A 15898-nucleotide genomic window follows, 5' to 3' on the forward strand; every position below is an offset into this window, starting at 1 on the left:
AATAATTTACAAATCTCATAAACTTATATTTTATTCACAATAGAATATAGATAACATATCAAATGTTGAAAGTGAGACATTTTGAAATGTCATACCAAATATTGGCTCATTTTGGATTTCATGAGAGCTACACATTCCAAAAAAGTTGGGACAGGTAGCAATAAGAGGCTGGAAAAGTTAAATGTACATATAAGGAACAGCTGGAGGACCAATTTGCAATTTATTAGGTCAATTGGCAACATTGATTGGGTATAAAAAGAGCCTCTCAGAGTGGAAGTGTCTCTCAGAAGTCAAGATGGGCAGAGGATCACCAATTCCCCCAATGCTGCGGTGAAAAATAGTGGAGCAATATCAGAAAGGAGTTTCTCAGAGAAAAATTGTTATCATCATCTACAGTGCATAATATCATCCAAAGATTCAGAGAATCTGGAACAATCTCTGTGCGTAAGGGTCAAGGCCGGAAAACCATACTGGATGCCAGTGATCTTCGAGCCCTTAGACGGCACTGCATCACATACAGGAATGCTTCTGTAATGGAAATCACAACATGGGCTCAGGAATACTTCCAGAAAACATTGTCGGTGAACACAATCCACCGTGCCATTCGCCGTTGCCGGGTAAAATTCTATAGGTCAAAAAAGAAGCCATATCTAAACATGATCCAGAAGTGCAGGTATTTTCTCTGGGCCAAGGCTCATTTAAAATGGACTGTGGTAAAGTGGAAAACTGTTCTGTGGTCAGACGAATCAAAATGTGAAGTTCTTTTTGGAAAACTGGGACGCCATGTCATCCGGACTAAAGAGGACAAGGACAACCCAAGTTGTTATCAGTGCTCAGTTCAGAAGCCTGCATCTCTGATGGTATGGGGTTGCATGAGTGCGTGTGGCACGGGCAGCTTACACATCTGGAAAGGCACCATCAATGCTGAAAGGTATATCCAAGTTCTAGAACAACATATGCTCCCATCCAGACGTCATCTCTTTCAGGGAAGACCTTGCATTTTCCAACATGACAATGCCAGACCACATACTGCATCAATTACAACATCATGGCTGCGTAGAAGAAGGATCCGGGTACTGAAATGGCCAGCCTGCAGTCCAGATCTTTCACCCATAGAAAACATTTGGCACATCATAAAGAGGAAGATGCGACAAAGAAGACCTAAGACAGTTGAGCAACTAGAAGCCTGTATTAGACAAGAATGTGACAACATTCCTATTCCTAAACTTGAGCAACTTATTTCCTCAGTCCCCAGACGTTTGCAGACTGTTATAAAAAGTAGAGGGGATGCCACACAGTGGTAAATATGGCCTTGTCCCAACTTTTTTGAGATTTGTTGATGCCATGAAATTTAAAATCAACTTATTTTTCCCTTAAAATGATACATTTTCTCAGTTTAAACATTTGACATGTCATCTATGTTGTATTCTGAATAAAATATTGAAACTTCCACATCATTGCATTCTGTTTTTATTTACAATTTGTACAGTGTCCCAAATTTTTTGGAATCGGGTTTGTAAACTTAGATTAAAACTCACTGCTAGTCGAAGCCACAGCATAGTGGTGAGTGCCAATATACATTGTGATGATATATTGTGCAATAGTGATCATGTGGGTTTTGCAGGTTCAAGTCTAGCCTGCAACGTGTCCCAATCCTGATTTTGCCCTCTTTTATGAATAGCCTCTGTTATTCTCCACTGGTTATGTCTTTAAAAGAGGTAAAAAAGGATTGTGTACATGTAGGTTCTCCTGATCTTTGCTTTGCAGAACATTTTCCTTCATTTCTTTCTTGTTGTTTCAGGAAGAAAATGCGGCACTGCTCGCTGCCCTCACAGACAGCCTGGACGGCATTGTTGAGGACGGAGTCGGGGGTCTGTCTGTGTTCCCTTCCCTAGGGGACGACCCTGAGGAGGGCGAGGAGGAGGAAGATGACCTCCCTTTGGACAGTGAGCCTTTCCCTGGCTCACTGAGCCCAGAGACAGAAGAACCATCTCTAGTAAGAACCCTTCCTTCCTGTTTAAGGTGGATTTGGATGGGCCTCTGACTACCCCACAGCATGGGTATGATAGGCAACACAGGTCTGAATTTTTCTCATTTTGGGCTTTTTGTTTCTTTTTAAGCAACCAATCTAACAAGAATCCTCTTCACAGGCAGGGATGTGGATCGTGGACACAGTTTATATGGACTTTTTGGCTTTGACTTTTTTCTGGCCTTTCATTTTCTCACTCTCAGCCTTATAAGAAAGTACTCTGGTGGACATTAACATGGATACTTTGATATATTTCATGGCAATATATGTATATATACTTTTATTCAGCAAGGATGCATTAAATTGATCAAAAGTGACAGTAAAGACATATATAATGTTACAACAGATTTCTATTTCAAATAAATGCTGTTCCTTTGAACTTTATATTCATCAGAGTCCTAAAATATTAAGCAACAGAACTGTTTTCAACATTGATAATACTAAATGTTTCTTGAGCAGCAAATCAGAATATTAGAATGATTTCTGAAGGATCATGTGACACTGAAGTCTGGAGTAATGAGTAATGATGATTCTTCTTTCACAATATCACTGTTTTGATGTATTTTTGATCAAATAATTGCAGCCTTGGTGAGATTAACTTTTGAACAGTAGTGTACTTCAATGAATCCTGTGGCATTTCCGTCATGATAGTGTCCAAAAAACATGGCAAAACCATGGTACTTTTTTAAGGAAATACTTATGTCTACTTCCCAGGTCTCTAAATCCTTCAGGTGACAAAATGGACTTCTACAAAATGGACTTCTCTTTCCTCCCTTTTCTCTTTTGTGAGAGGACACTACTCTCTCTTGCTCATCTCTTTCTTTAGTCGCCACTTCCTGGAATAAGATGCTGTGTTGTTATCTGTCCCTCTCAGCTCACAAACCCCAGCAGTTTAATCTGTGTACGTTGTAAAACCAGTTATAACAGTTATTATCCGTTGAACAGCTTTTCTTTTCTACTCTCTTCTTTTTTCCTCATTTTTTCTCTGCTTTTTCCTGTAATGCTGGCCTGTATTGTTGTAATGTGGCTGTTTTTCCAGTTTGTCATGTGTGTTTTGTGATTTTTTTTTTTTTTTTTTTTTTTTTTTTTTTTTTTTTTTTTTACCGTAGAGACTGGTACTTACAATAATGTCTGTCTTACATTTCACTCAATACCTTTCACAATTCACATTGTTCTAGGATCACATTGTTTGGTGCCCATGAAAGGGCACCATCTGATTACTGAGATAATGTTGCCTCTTTTTCAGACTTGTTACAGAGTTACCAAAAAAGGCTAACTTACAGGGTGTAGGACTAAATTATATAAGAGATGTCTGAAGGAGGGACAAATTATTCCTAAATTTATCTGGGAATAAGACTAGTACTTTTGTGGTGCCAGTAGGACAAAAAATACCAGTTGCCTGTTTTTAATTTGCTCATGAAAACTGTAATTCACATTCAGGCAATGGGAAAAATGTTCTGAACAAAACATTTTACAGAATTTGTTAATTATTGTAAGTAATACATAGCAATAATAATGCATTTGTTATCATCAACAAACAACAATTTTTAATGGGTTATTTTATAAATATACTATCGTTCATTATTAATTCATGTATATATGAACTAATGTTAACTTGAAATGCATTATTTATATACTACTGCTTAAAAGTTTGGGGTCAATACGATTTTTTTTTTTTTTTTTTTTTACTTTTATTCAGCAAGAGTGCATAGTGCAAAAAGTTATTTCAAATATATGCTGTTCTTTTGAACTTCCTATTCTGAAAAATAAAAAGTATTGCAGTTTCCACAAAAAATATTAAGCTGTTTTCAAAATTGTTCATAATAAGAATTGTTTCTTGAACATCAAATAATCATATTAGGATGATTTCTGAAGGATCATGTGACACTGAAGACCATAGTAATGATGCTGAAAATTCAGCTTTGCATCACAGGAATACATTACATTTTAAAATATATTCAAATGAAAAACAGAGATTTTAAATTGTAATAATATTTCACACTATTACTGTTGTTAAAGTGTTTTTGATCACATAAATGCATCCTTGGTGAGCATAAGAGACTTCTTTCAAAAACGTTATAAAAATCTTGCAGACCCCAAACTTTTTAACAGTAGTGTGTATATACTGTAAAAAAAAAAAAAAAAAAATCATTAAACCAAGATTAATAAATTCTATAAAGTATTATTATAGTTATTTTATGTTATATATTGTATTACAACAAGGTTCAATTTGTTAACATCAGTTAAAATTACAAAATTTTGTAAAGTTCCCGTCAATTATTTAGTCTTTTTACAACCTTTCTTGCATTCTCATTGAAACAGTGCCTGAAAATCACAAGTCTAGACCGATGCATTTCCATGTTAGATGATTGAGTAACAACGGAATTGTTCCAGTGTAGTTTAGCTTCCTCCTGGAGTCTCATTGTAAGGGTTTAGTCTGGGTATTAGTGTCTTACCCAAGAGCTGAGAGCCCCCTCTGCTGGCAATGGCCACAGTTACACCTAAACCCCTAAATGAGGCCAGTCTGTGTGCGAAACAAGGGATGCATTGAAGCACCAGGAACTAGGATAGTGGAGCACATGTTTTCATGGCATAGATGGCCGTTGCATGCCAAAACGGTTTGGTACACAGAAGCTGAAACCCTCAGCACCCCTTCAGTTTCCTCAATGGACACTGAGAGGCATGGACAGACCTGCCAAGTTGGCACATTAACAATCGCTTAAGGGACTCAACCACACAGTGCTGCCGCTTCTTACTTTGCTTTCTCTGGTTGCGCTGGTCATTTAGGACTGGCAGACTTCCATTTAAGATTTTCTTAAATCTCCAGTACCTAACTGTTCTTTCAGTGGCTAGAGCACAGAACTGCTTTAAACGTTACACTCTAGCTGTTGGTGTTGTGTTTGAGTACTGAAAGACAAAATGCAAACCTTTCTTGATAAGTAATACATCAGAGATTGATTGTGTTTGTACTTTCTGTTTTAAATGCATCGTGCACTATCAAATTTTAATGCCTCGCCTCTTATTCCCTCCACAGCTCAAAAAGCTCCTGTTGTCGCCCCCTAATGTGCCTGCGGGCCTCGAGTCGCACAAAGACGGCAGCGTGCATCGCCATAGCAGCAGGAACCAGCACGTCAAGCCCGTGAGGCCTGTGCTGAAGGTGAGAGGAAGTTCCAGCCACAGTGACTGCAGCATAAACTCAGAACATGTGGAAAAAAAAGAAGATGACGCATAATAGGAAATGGATTTAACAACCTCAGTGTGAGCGCGTATGCCATTCACTACCTGTTTACGCTGCAGCGTATTCCCACCGCAATGCTAATGCCTAATTAGCTTATGCCAGCCTTTAGAAACCACACTGAGGATTTGCGCTTCAAAGTTTTAAAGCCTGTGAAGCCTGTGGTTCCTCATTCACTCCCTCCATTTTGGCACATTGCACCATGGCTAAGGCCGCTGTCGTATTAGAGTTGAGTGCAGCCATCTGTCATACCGAAGCCACAGCCTCTACCCAGCCTAAAGGGCAATGTTCACTGAATTTGAGATTACTTAAAAAGAACAGGCAGTAGTTCCTCAGATACCAAGAGAATATCTTGCAACTAACCTTGCCACATTTGTCACAGTAACCTTAGAGCAAAATGCACTCTGAAATAGACTCTGGGGGTTTCAGCTGCCCCGCGTGGTTCGCATGTTTGGTCATTTCGTAAGGGTGTTACAAAAGATAGCTCGCTACATTCCACATAGATGAATGCCATGAGCATGCTTGGCACTGTAATGGTTTTAGTTTATTACTTCTGCCATTACAGTGCTAAAACTGTTTTGGCAGACGTGGTTTATTTTATTTATTGTAACAGCAAAACTGTGTAAAATAAATGTGTAAAACAAATTAAATTCTGATTGGATTTCTGTAAAATCTGATTGAAGCCGATTTGTCGTTGCTTTAATAATTGAGTATGTAGCCGTGGTCAAACGTATTGGCAGTGACATCAATTTTGTGTTTTGCAAAGTTTGCTGCTTCAGTATTTGTACAATATGTTTCTAATGTATACTGGAAGACAATGGTAAGCATTTTTAAAGGCTTTTTTGGCAAAATCATTCAATTTATGCAAAAAGTCAGTATTTACAGTGTTGACCCTTCTTCTTCATAACCTCTGCAATTCGCTCTGGCTTGATGGATAACAGCTTCTAGGGCAAAACCTGACTTATAGTGACCCATTATTGCCTTATTATTGCTCAGAGTTTATCACAATTTTGTGGCCTTCGCTTTTTGAGGATTGAGGTTCTCTATGGGATTAAGATCTAGGGAGTTGTCTGGCCACAGATATAAAATTTCAATGTAATAATCTCTGAGCCACTTCATTATCACTCCTGCTTTGTGACATGGTGCTCCACCATGCTGGAAAATGCATGGATCATCACCAGATTGCTCCTGGATAGTTGGGAGAAATGGCTCTTGCAGATACCATTCTTTATTCCTGGAAGTGTTTTTGGGCAGAATTGTGCACACGTTTCTTTAGCCTCCTTGTTAGAGCACCCGACTCTCATGCGGACGGACTCGGGTTCAAGTCCCACTTAGAGTGGACGGTTTGAACGGGAGGGGTTACATTGGTGCCGTGACCCGGATGGGAGTGAGGTTTGGTGGGGTGAGTATAATGGACATAGGCCGGTAAGAGCTCTGCGTGTAAGCCTCACTCCCCTGATCTTAAGAGATGCTCTAGCGACTGACGTTGGAGAATGTGGTCTTGAGCCTCCTTGTTAGAGCGCCCGAATCCCATGCGGATGGACCCGGGTTCGAGTCAAGCTTAGAACGGGTGGCTTGAACAGTAGGGGTTACATTGGTGCCGTGACCCGGATGGGAGGGAGGTTTGAGGGCCGGTAAGAGCTGTGCGTATAAACCTCACTATCCTGATCCCAAGAGGCGCTCTAGTGACTGATGCTAGAGACTGCGGTCTTTATCCTCCTTGTTAGAACGCCTGACTCCCATGCTGGCGGACCTGGGTTCGAGTCTCACTTAGAATGTGCGGTTCGAACAGGAGGGGTTACACAAGGATGGTCTCAGGATGCATCACTGTTGGCACGATACAGAACTCATGGTAGCTTTCACCTATTCTTCTCCAGACAATCTACTTTCCAGTCAGAAGGGGGCTTCACCAGAAAATAACTTTGCACCAGTTGTCTGCTGTCCAATCTTTGTACCTCCTTCAGAATTTAAGTCTGTCCTTGATGTTTTTTCCTGGAAAGAGATAGCTTCTTTGCTGCCCTTCTGTACACTAGGCCACTGCCCAAAAGTTTTCTCACTGTGCGTGCAGATGCGCTCACACCCCTCTGCCGCCAATATTGAGCAAGCTCTGCACTGGTTGTGACACGATTCCATACCCGACCTGTCGGAGGAGACAGTCCTGCTGCTTTCTGGACACTTCTTCACTGCAGTTGAACCTTTGTCCTTGAAGTTCTTGATGATCTGGTAAAAGGTTCTTTCAGGTGCAATATTCTTTGCAGCAGTTTCCTTGTATGTGAGGCCATTTTGATGCAAAGCGATGATGGTTGCACGTCTTGCATTGGAGGGAACCATTGCTAACACAAGAACACAATGATTGGAAACACTTCTTCCCTCCTTTATAGCAACCTGCTCTTATAATACAATCATAATGATAGAGTGATTTCACCTGACTAGTACTGGTTCACACTTTCCCATGTGCTGATATGATTAGTGAAATGACGTTAGCTGATCATATTGTGTGAGGGCTAAAACTGGGTTTTTGTCATAGTTCATTTTTGTGATAGTTCACACAACAGCAAACTTTGCGAAACACATCTATGTGCCAATGCTTAATTTCTTATTTTGTATCTCCAATGCAAAATGTCTTCCTTGTCTTTTATACAATGTCACCGTTGACAGCCTTTTATAAAGGTTGTGTGTCCACCCATACGTTTTTAGCCAGCTTAAAATGCTAGGTGCTCTGCTGAAAACACCTAGATATGATAAAAAATATTTGCTCTAGCTCTTCTTTTAAATTATTTTGTTCTGTAATTATGCTTTTTGTTGTCATCTGTTGACGTTGTACAAGCAGAATGTGGCGGTTGGTCAGTGTTGTAATTGTCCCGCTCCTCCTCCACTCTGATTGGATGGCTGGGTAAAAAGTGACAGTGATAAGCACTGCATTTTACCCAAAGTTGAACATTCGTCAACTCTTGGCGACTGGTAAAAAAAATGCTCAGCATCTCGTCACGCAGCTGCCATTTTATAAAACAATTGGAACAATTGCCATTGAAAACAATTGGAAAAATACGCTAGCCTCTGCAATACACCCAAATACACTCTGCATTACGCAATGAAAAACAGAATCTCTCAAGCATAATAAAATCATGTTATGGACAGCCTCTTGAGGCTTATTGCTTTATTATATTTCTACTGTATTTAATATCAAAAGATTAAATTAAATGTCTCCTTCTCCCTCCACAGAAGGACAAATCAAGCACACAGGAGCGTAAGCCACGACCAGTGAGGCCCACCGGTCGTCTTTGCACTGAACTCCACCGCCACCTCACCACCGCACGGGAGGCTGAGGACACGCCTTCCGCTGACACGGAGGAAGAGGAAGAGGAGGATGAAGAGGACAGTGACTCAGAGGAAGAGGAGGAGGAGGAGTCTTCCAGCAGTGAGAGTGAGAGCATGGTGTGCGTTGAGCCAGCGAAGCCTCAGTTCTCCTCAGAGAAGGAACTGCACTCGGTAGTGGAACTCATCAAATACATGCACACGTACTGCCTGCCGATACGCAAACAGGCCAGCTGGGATCGCAAAGAGCGTGAGGCTTTGGCGCGAAAGACCAAGCCTGAGAACCCGCAGGTCCCCCGTGGCCTTCCTCAGAACTCTCAGAAACCGCCCCCCCAGACCAGCAGTGGGACCAGGCCAAGGGTGCCCTTCACTCGCCGCAGGGAAATCAAAGCCCACTCCCTGCTCAAGGAGCTGTTAGAGGCAGTCAGTTCCTTTGACGTAAGCAAGCCTTACAGAATGCACAGCCCCCCTTATATCCACTGCAGAGGGGCAGTGACTCGGCCTGGCGCTGACGTTTCTTCCTCCCCTGCACGTCAGCCCAAAGCTGAAGCTAAAGATTCAGACTGCGAGAGCTCGCAAAAGGCCGCAAAGCGCCCCAAAAGCCCCGAGCCAGAGGAAGGCTCCTTTTCAGTCAGGCGTTCCCGCCGTCTAGCCTCCTTCCCCAGCCGATTCGCTAAGAAGGTCCGTGAGAACTGTGGGCGGTTGGAGCCCATTGCTGGGCAATCCAGGGAAGAGGAGAACGTGGTCAAACATCCTCCCACTGAGCCTCCTTCTGATAGCAGCCAGAAGACCAACTCCCACAAGGCTTCTGAAGCCCATAACCCATGCTGCAGGGACGGTAAGAAATTAGTCACCTTAAAACACACATGGGAAAAATACTGCACATTCACTCCTTAAACTATAAGTTCACATGAAAAGACACTTTTTGTCTCTGAATGTGTAAATATATATATATATATATATATATATATATATACACTGTATAGATATTATGGTAACACTTTAGTATAAGGAACATGTATTCACTATTAACTATGACTTTTTCCTCAGTAAACTCCTAATTTACTGCTTAATTATTAATAGTTAGTAAGGTAGTTGTTAAGTTTAGGTATTGGGTTGGATAAGAATGTAGAATATGGTCATGCAAAATAAGGCATTAATATGTGCTTAATAATTACTAATAAATAGCCAATATTCTAGTAATATGCATGCTAATAAGCAACTAGTTAAAAGACCCTAAAATAAAGTGTTAGCAAAATTATAATTCATAATGAACATGTTTTCAGTTGCTGAATTCAAGATTTAATAAAATATCAATTTAAATTTGATATTCATCTGAATGGCTAAGAAAATAAAATAAAATAAATATGCATAAATATTAAAATAATATTTAGAAAATGTTTGTCCACACTGTCAGTGTGGTGTAACATTTAGGAATTTACATTTTGTTGACGCATGCAAGTGAAATAATTAAATAAGATAAAATTATATATATATATATATATATATATATATATATATATATATATATGTATATATATTTTATTTATTTTATTTATTTTTTTATTTTATTTTTTTAGATTTTATTTTATCTTATAGGCTTTAAAATTTTATTTTATCCGATCTTATTTTATCTTTTATTTTATCTTATTTATTTTATCTTTTATTATATCTTACGGCAGGCATATATATATATATATATATATATATATATATATATATATATATATATATATATATATATATATATATATATATATATATATATATATATATATATATATATATATATATATATTAGTGCTGTCCAATCGATTAATGTCAAATCGATTAATCATGATTAATCGCATCTAACATAAAAGTAAAGTTTGTAAATATATAATATATTACATATATGTGTATATATATATATATATATATATATATATATATATATATATATATATATATATATATATATATATATATATATAATATATATATATATATAAAATAAAAAGGTTAATTAGGTAAGTATAGCATTCTAAAAACCTTGATATGTTTAAAACATTTGAAAAAGAAAATACAGTATGGTTGTTCCTTTATCTTTTTAAATTCCTCAAAGAATGTTTTTGTTCTGTAGTTCTTTAGAAACCCATCTATTTACTGCTGCTTTAAAGAGCCCAGAAGCCAAACACTTATCTGAAAAACCTATAATGTACCATCAAGCACATTTTTAATCTTCAGAGAGCCAGTTCAGGAACTGTGTGTGCTGATCTCTAACAATGACACTGTCTGTTGTTCTGATTGTAGAGAAACGCTCCTGCCTCTGTCTGCCGCTGGCGTCCAAATCCAATGGGTATGTGTTCCATTCATATCTAATCTATCCTAGAGCCCTGGATCACTTCCAGGCCTAAAGTTTAAGACCACCATTGGACTCCGTCCATCTTTAAAATTGCCTAGAGGAGGCTTGCAGAGTCGCAGTTTTTACATAACAAAACGCTCAGTCTCTCACAGTAAAATTTGTATATAAATAGCCCTGAGGTTCTTCTACCAATTACAGTCATTTGTTGTTCTGTGCATACACATAGCTCAGATGTGATGTGAAGTAAAACAACCCAGATCAATCAAACCCTACTACAAATATAAACCTCTAAAGCAGTAAATCTGATGCATTGTGTTTTTGAGCCTCTATCCTTTTTCTTGTCCATGTAAGAGTTTAATGGATTCTGTATTCTCTTTCCGTGTTTTTCTGATCAGAGACACGCAGTATGCCAACAAGCCCTTTGAGCAGACTCTCTGTGTGGAATTGTGTGGCACAGCAGGTAATATTACGCACTTAGTCAGGGGTATTTTTATAAGTGTGCCATTTTTGGCATCATGTGAGCTGTTAGCACTTGATTCACCTCATATGTTCTCACGCATGCTAGTAGCTTGCCAGCTTTTGTACAATTTACATAGCAAATAATGAATGTTCTCATAATGAAAATTATATTTACGCTACCTTTCAAAACTTTGGGGATCGGTAAGATTTTTAAAATGTTTTTGAAATGCACCAAGGCTTCATTTATTTGATCAAAAATACAGTAGAACTGAGAATATTATTACAATTTAAAAAACTATTTTCTATTTTAATAACATTTAAAATGTAATTTATTCTTGTGATGAAAAGTTGAATTTTCAGCATCATTACTCCAGTCTTTAGTGTCACATGATCCTTCAGAAATCATTCTATTATGATGATTTGCTGCTCAAGAAACATTTCTTCTTATTATCAATGTTGAAAAGAGTTGTGCTGCTTCATATTTTGTGGAAAACATATTTTTCAGGATGCTTTGATGAATAGAAAGTTCAATATAACAGCATTTATTTGAAATAGAATAGAACTTTAAAAATGTCTTTACTGTATCTTTAGATGTGCCTTTGCTAAACAAAAGTTTTAATTTCTTTAAAAAAATAAAAATGGTACTGACTCCAAACTTTTGAACTGTAGTGGGTTTTTTTTATAGATTGTTGAACTTTAATGCTTAGTTTTAGGGGTTTGTATGAGCAATAGCAATGGTGATAACTGCCTTAACCACTACAAATAATAACTTCAAGTTCAATTTCAAGTTCATTTGTCATTATTATATATTACACATACTTAATATTATATGACTCATGATGTAAGCTTCATTAATTATGTTCATTGCCTGTTGTGCACTGTGATAACAGAATGTTTGGTGATATTCTAGGGCATGTGGTTGTGGAGCTCATGTGTGTGTCGTAGTGATTAATGAGTGTGTGTTTTCCAGGCCTGACTCCCCCCACCACACCCCCTCATAAACCAGTGGAGGATGAGCTCTTCAAACCAGACGGAAAAGCTGAGCTCACCACCAAGAGCTCGTGCCTGGCGCGGGCGCACATACGCAAGCTCCCAGAGCAGACAGAACTGTACGCCCAGCTGCGCAGGATGGGCCAAACGGGCGACACGGACTCTAAGGGTGAATCGCAACGTGCATACGGGGACCACGATTACTGCCTATTGGGACTGGGAGAGAGTCGCAAGAGAACGGCAGCGGCGCTCGCCTCTCAGTGCCATGTGGAAGTGGCGGAGGAGGATGAGATGGATGTGAGGAACGGGGAGATTGAGGGACAGGAGGAGAGGCTCCTAACGAAGGTCCCCGATTACCAGCAAACGACTGAGGCCGACTCGGCCACTGCGTTGACCACGCCCAGTCCCGAGCAGACCAGTGAACCCATACCTGTCCGTTCTCCCAGCCCAGAGCTGGACGCCCAGTCCCCAGTTTCCTGTTCACCCCCCTCACCCAGCTGCAAACTCTCCTTCAGGTACTGAATACTGGTTTTTCCATTGCTGCGTTTTGTTGACCTCGGAAATTCTGAAATTTCTGATTTCGAAAAGTGCAATAGATCGCCAATTGAAGTCCAAATGCATATGTATGTCACACAAACATGGCAGCACTCAGGGAAATAAATTGCCTTAATGAAGGTGCGTTCATGCCATGTCAGAAATATCATAATTATGAGATTCCAGTTTCTAAAAAGCATTCACGTCCATGTAGAACTCATTATTTTTTTGAGAGTTTCAACTTCTAACGTCATAAGACACTCAAAATGGCAGAGGCTTCAGCAGTAAAATGTAGTTAAGATGTCATGTAGTAATAATTTCTATAATTGACTATTGTTAGTGTCTTAATAATGCAAGATTAATCTGAAAATAAACAAAAGCCATACAATGCATTTTAATGTAGCTAGCACAGAGTTGCATAACTGATGTCTAATGTTCTGTTCAATAAACTTTTATTAATAAGCATTTATTTATTAATAAGGCTTTTGCATAAAGACTGGCTGCCCGTTCTCAGCAATGACTATAAATTCATTCTAATTTCTAAATTGAGAATAGGGTCCACAACACAGCTATAACGATAACAACTCAGGGGAACGATATCAATGGAATCACTTTCAGAACCAGCATTACATGTTTTCCAGTGATAAAAATGTAAAAAATAATAATAATAAAAAAGTTAACCTCCAGAACATCATTTATTCTTTGCCAAGACTATTTGTTGACAGTCAAACAACTGCTAAGCTAATGTTAGCATTTCCATTTTGTTTCTTTATATGTCATCATTTGAGTGTCAGGGAACAAAACACCTTTCTGTTTGGAATTCATGAGGGAGGTTTTAACACTCTGAGGTCTAAAAACGCGCCGGCGCGTTTTGCAGGTTTTTTTTCACATTGCAGCAAAACAGACTTAAAATACTCTTTCATTTTTTGTCATAGAGACATAAGTAATACATCAATTGGAACTATAGAATATCTCCTTTTATTTGTATACACTCAGAGTAAAAACAAAATGTTGTGCTTTTTGTAAAATAAAGAAAACTAACATGATGCGTGATCTCTCATCTCCCTCTGAACGAAGTCCAATCTGATAGTTCTCAGAAAATGAACTGTAACTTAGTGAATACTAATCACAAAAAATTCATACTTATGTCTAACAAAACGTTGAAATGTCAGGTTTTAAATCGTGCAAGTCAAATCGAAAACAAACATTCTGTGTTTATGTAATCTGTATGAAAAGAGAGCCATGTCAGAAGTCCGTGATTCAGCTCATTATCCGCTAATGCGGCCACACCCACGGAGCCAGCGCTATTCACAGGCAAATTCAGAGACAACACATGCATTCATCATCTCAATCGTGTATTTATTGCCTTGAAAATTGTTTATCTGGATGAAAAAGCCATGGTTAGCGATCTCTGGAAGACATTCAGTAAATTCCTGTTTGTTTTCTTCTATTGATAAGTTTTAAGTGAGTTTTTGTTTCTTTAGCGCCCTCCGGCTGTAGTATGAATTGGTAAACACCATTCATGGAATATCGTCTTCTTCTTAGGTGAATTTGTGGACTAAAATGCACAGAGCGCCCTCCGGCTGCAGTATGAATTGCAAACACCAGCGCTCATAGAGATAACAATGAATATTAAATAAAAAATAACTCCTCTGTATAGAAAATTGACATAAACATATGAGAATCCTATATTTCTCCAAATGTGCATGCTTTTAAACTAAAAGCCTATATTCAGACTCTTTGCATCACAGAAATACATTATATTTTAAAGTATAATATAAAACCATTATTTTATATTGTAATAAAATTTTTCTGTATGTTTCATATACCATGATGAGCTTGAGACATCACAGAAGTTTTTTTTTCACAGCCTACCTGACTGAAATGCCTCATTAATATGCAAGTCTTTTCAGGTCATTACTATTCAATTCTTTTGTCTTCACAGGTGAGAATGAGCCATTATTCATGGAGATTCACGCCTCCTCGCATACCGTGTTTCTTGGCAAAAAGTGTCTTACAAAAACTAAATCAGTATATTGTTATAAATGAAAGAGTAGTCAGCATAATTTGTACATAATTTTGAAGCAAAAACTCTAGTCTACAACCTTCAATACCCAAAAGTCTTGTGAACACAGATTTAATATACTTTTATTGGCCTTATATCAGTGACTTAAGTTTTTTGTTTTTTCAGTAACCACGCATAAACGTTATTCCTTCAAAAACACAAACATGTACACACATGTTCCTCACATATTATGGTAGCCTAGTTTGTGCTGAATACAGTGTAATGGCACTTGTGTCATTAATATGTTTATGAACAACTGAAAAAAGCACAAATGTCAGGGCATGTCAAAACTTCTCCAGGCCCCAAATCAGCCTCAGACTCCAGAGGGTTAAAATGAAATGCAGCACAAATCCCTGAGCTGCTCTGCTATTAGCAAGATGATAACAGTACTTTCTTTTTCCATTTATTAGCCATTTTGAATAACTCAGCCCTGTTGTCCTTCTTTCAGCGATGAGAGCTCTGAGACATGCCACGAAGCAACTGAAAAAAGGAGCAAGACAAAGTGTGGACAAGAGAATGATGTGGTAGGTTGTGTTTTTAATCTGATTTTAGTAGTTGCAGCACTAACCTTATTATCAAAGGCGTAGATGCATTTAATGTCTTGATCATTTCCTTTAAGTGCTGTGGAGCGTATTTGTTCTAATTACCTGTGCATTTCCAGAACAAGTGCCAAGTGATCTACATTCACAACCTTCCGAACAGCTTCACTCAGTCCATGCTGCGTAAGCGCTTTGAGGCCTTCGGCCGTCCAGAAGACTGTAAAGTGGTCATCAAAAACGAGTGGGTTCCATTTCTGTCTAGTTGATGATGCTGCCTGATCTTATCATGCCCTCAGCAGTGAGTGGGAGAACAGAGCGCTGATGTTTCTCTGTGTTTGCGTGCTTGTGTAGGGAGCGCTGTGGAGTGATCACACTGAGGCCCACTCAG

General features: G+C 38.6%; 1 protein-coding gene across 2 annotated transcripts in view; it reads left to right on the forward strand.

Moving 5' to 3' along the window:
* ppargc1b (peroxisome proliferator-activated receptor gamma, coactivator 1 beta) overlaps positions 1 to 15898 on the forward strand; it is a 61060-nt gene that overhangs the window by 41902 nt on the left and 3260 nt on the right. For both annotated transcript variants that reach the window (XM_048175781.1, XM_048175780.1), the window contains 9 exons: positions 1802 to 1996; positions 5064 to 5186; positions 8487 to 9417; positions 10872 to 10917; positions 11319 to 11383; positions 12353 to 12887; positions 15420 to 15495; positions 15633 to 15751; positions 15862 to 15898. The exon at positions 15862 to 15898 is cut by the window's right edge and continues 94 nt beyond it. In XM_048175781.1, the coding sequence (XP_048031738.1) occupies positions 1802 to 1996; positions 5064 to 5186; positions 8487 to 9417; positions 10872 to 10917; positions 11319 to 11383; positions 12353 to 12887; positions 15420 to 15495; positions 15633 to 15751; positions 15862 to 15898 (2127 nt within the window). The remainder of the gene's footprint in view (positions 1 to 1801; positions 1997 to 5063; positions 5187 to 8486; positions 9418 to 10871; positions 10918 to 11318; positions 11384 to 12352; positions 12888 to 15419; positions 15496 to 15632; positions 15752 to 15861) is intronic.

The sequence above is a fragment of the Megalobrama amblycephala genome, linkage group LG23 (genome assembly GCF_018812025.1).
Source record: "Megalobrama amblycephala isolate DHTTF-2021 linkage group LG23, ASM1881202v1, whole genome shotgun sequence".
NCBI classification, from domain to species: domain Eukaryota; kingdom Metazoa; phylum Chordata; class Actinopteri; order Cypriniformes; family Xenocyprididae; genus Megalobrama; species Megalobrama amblycephala.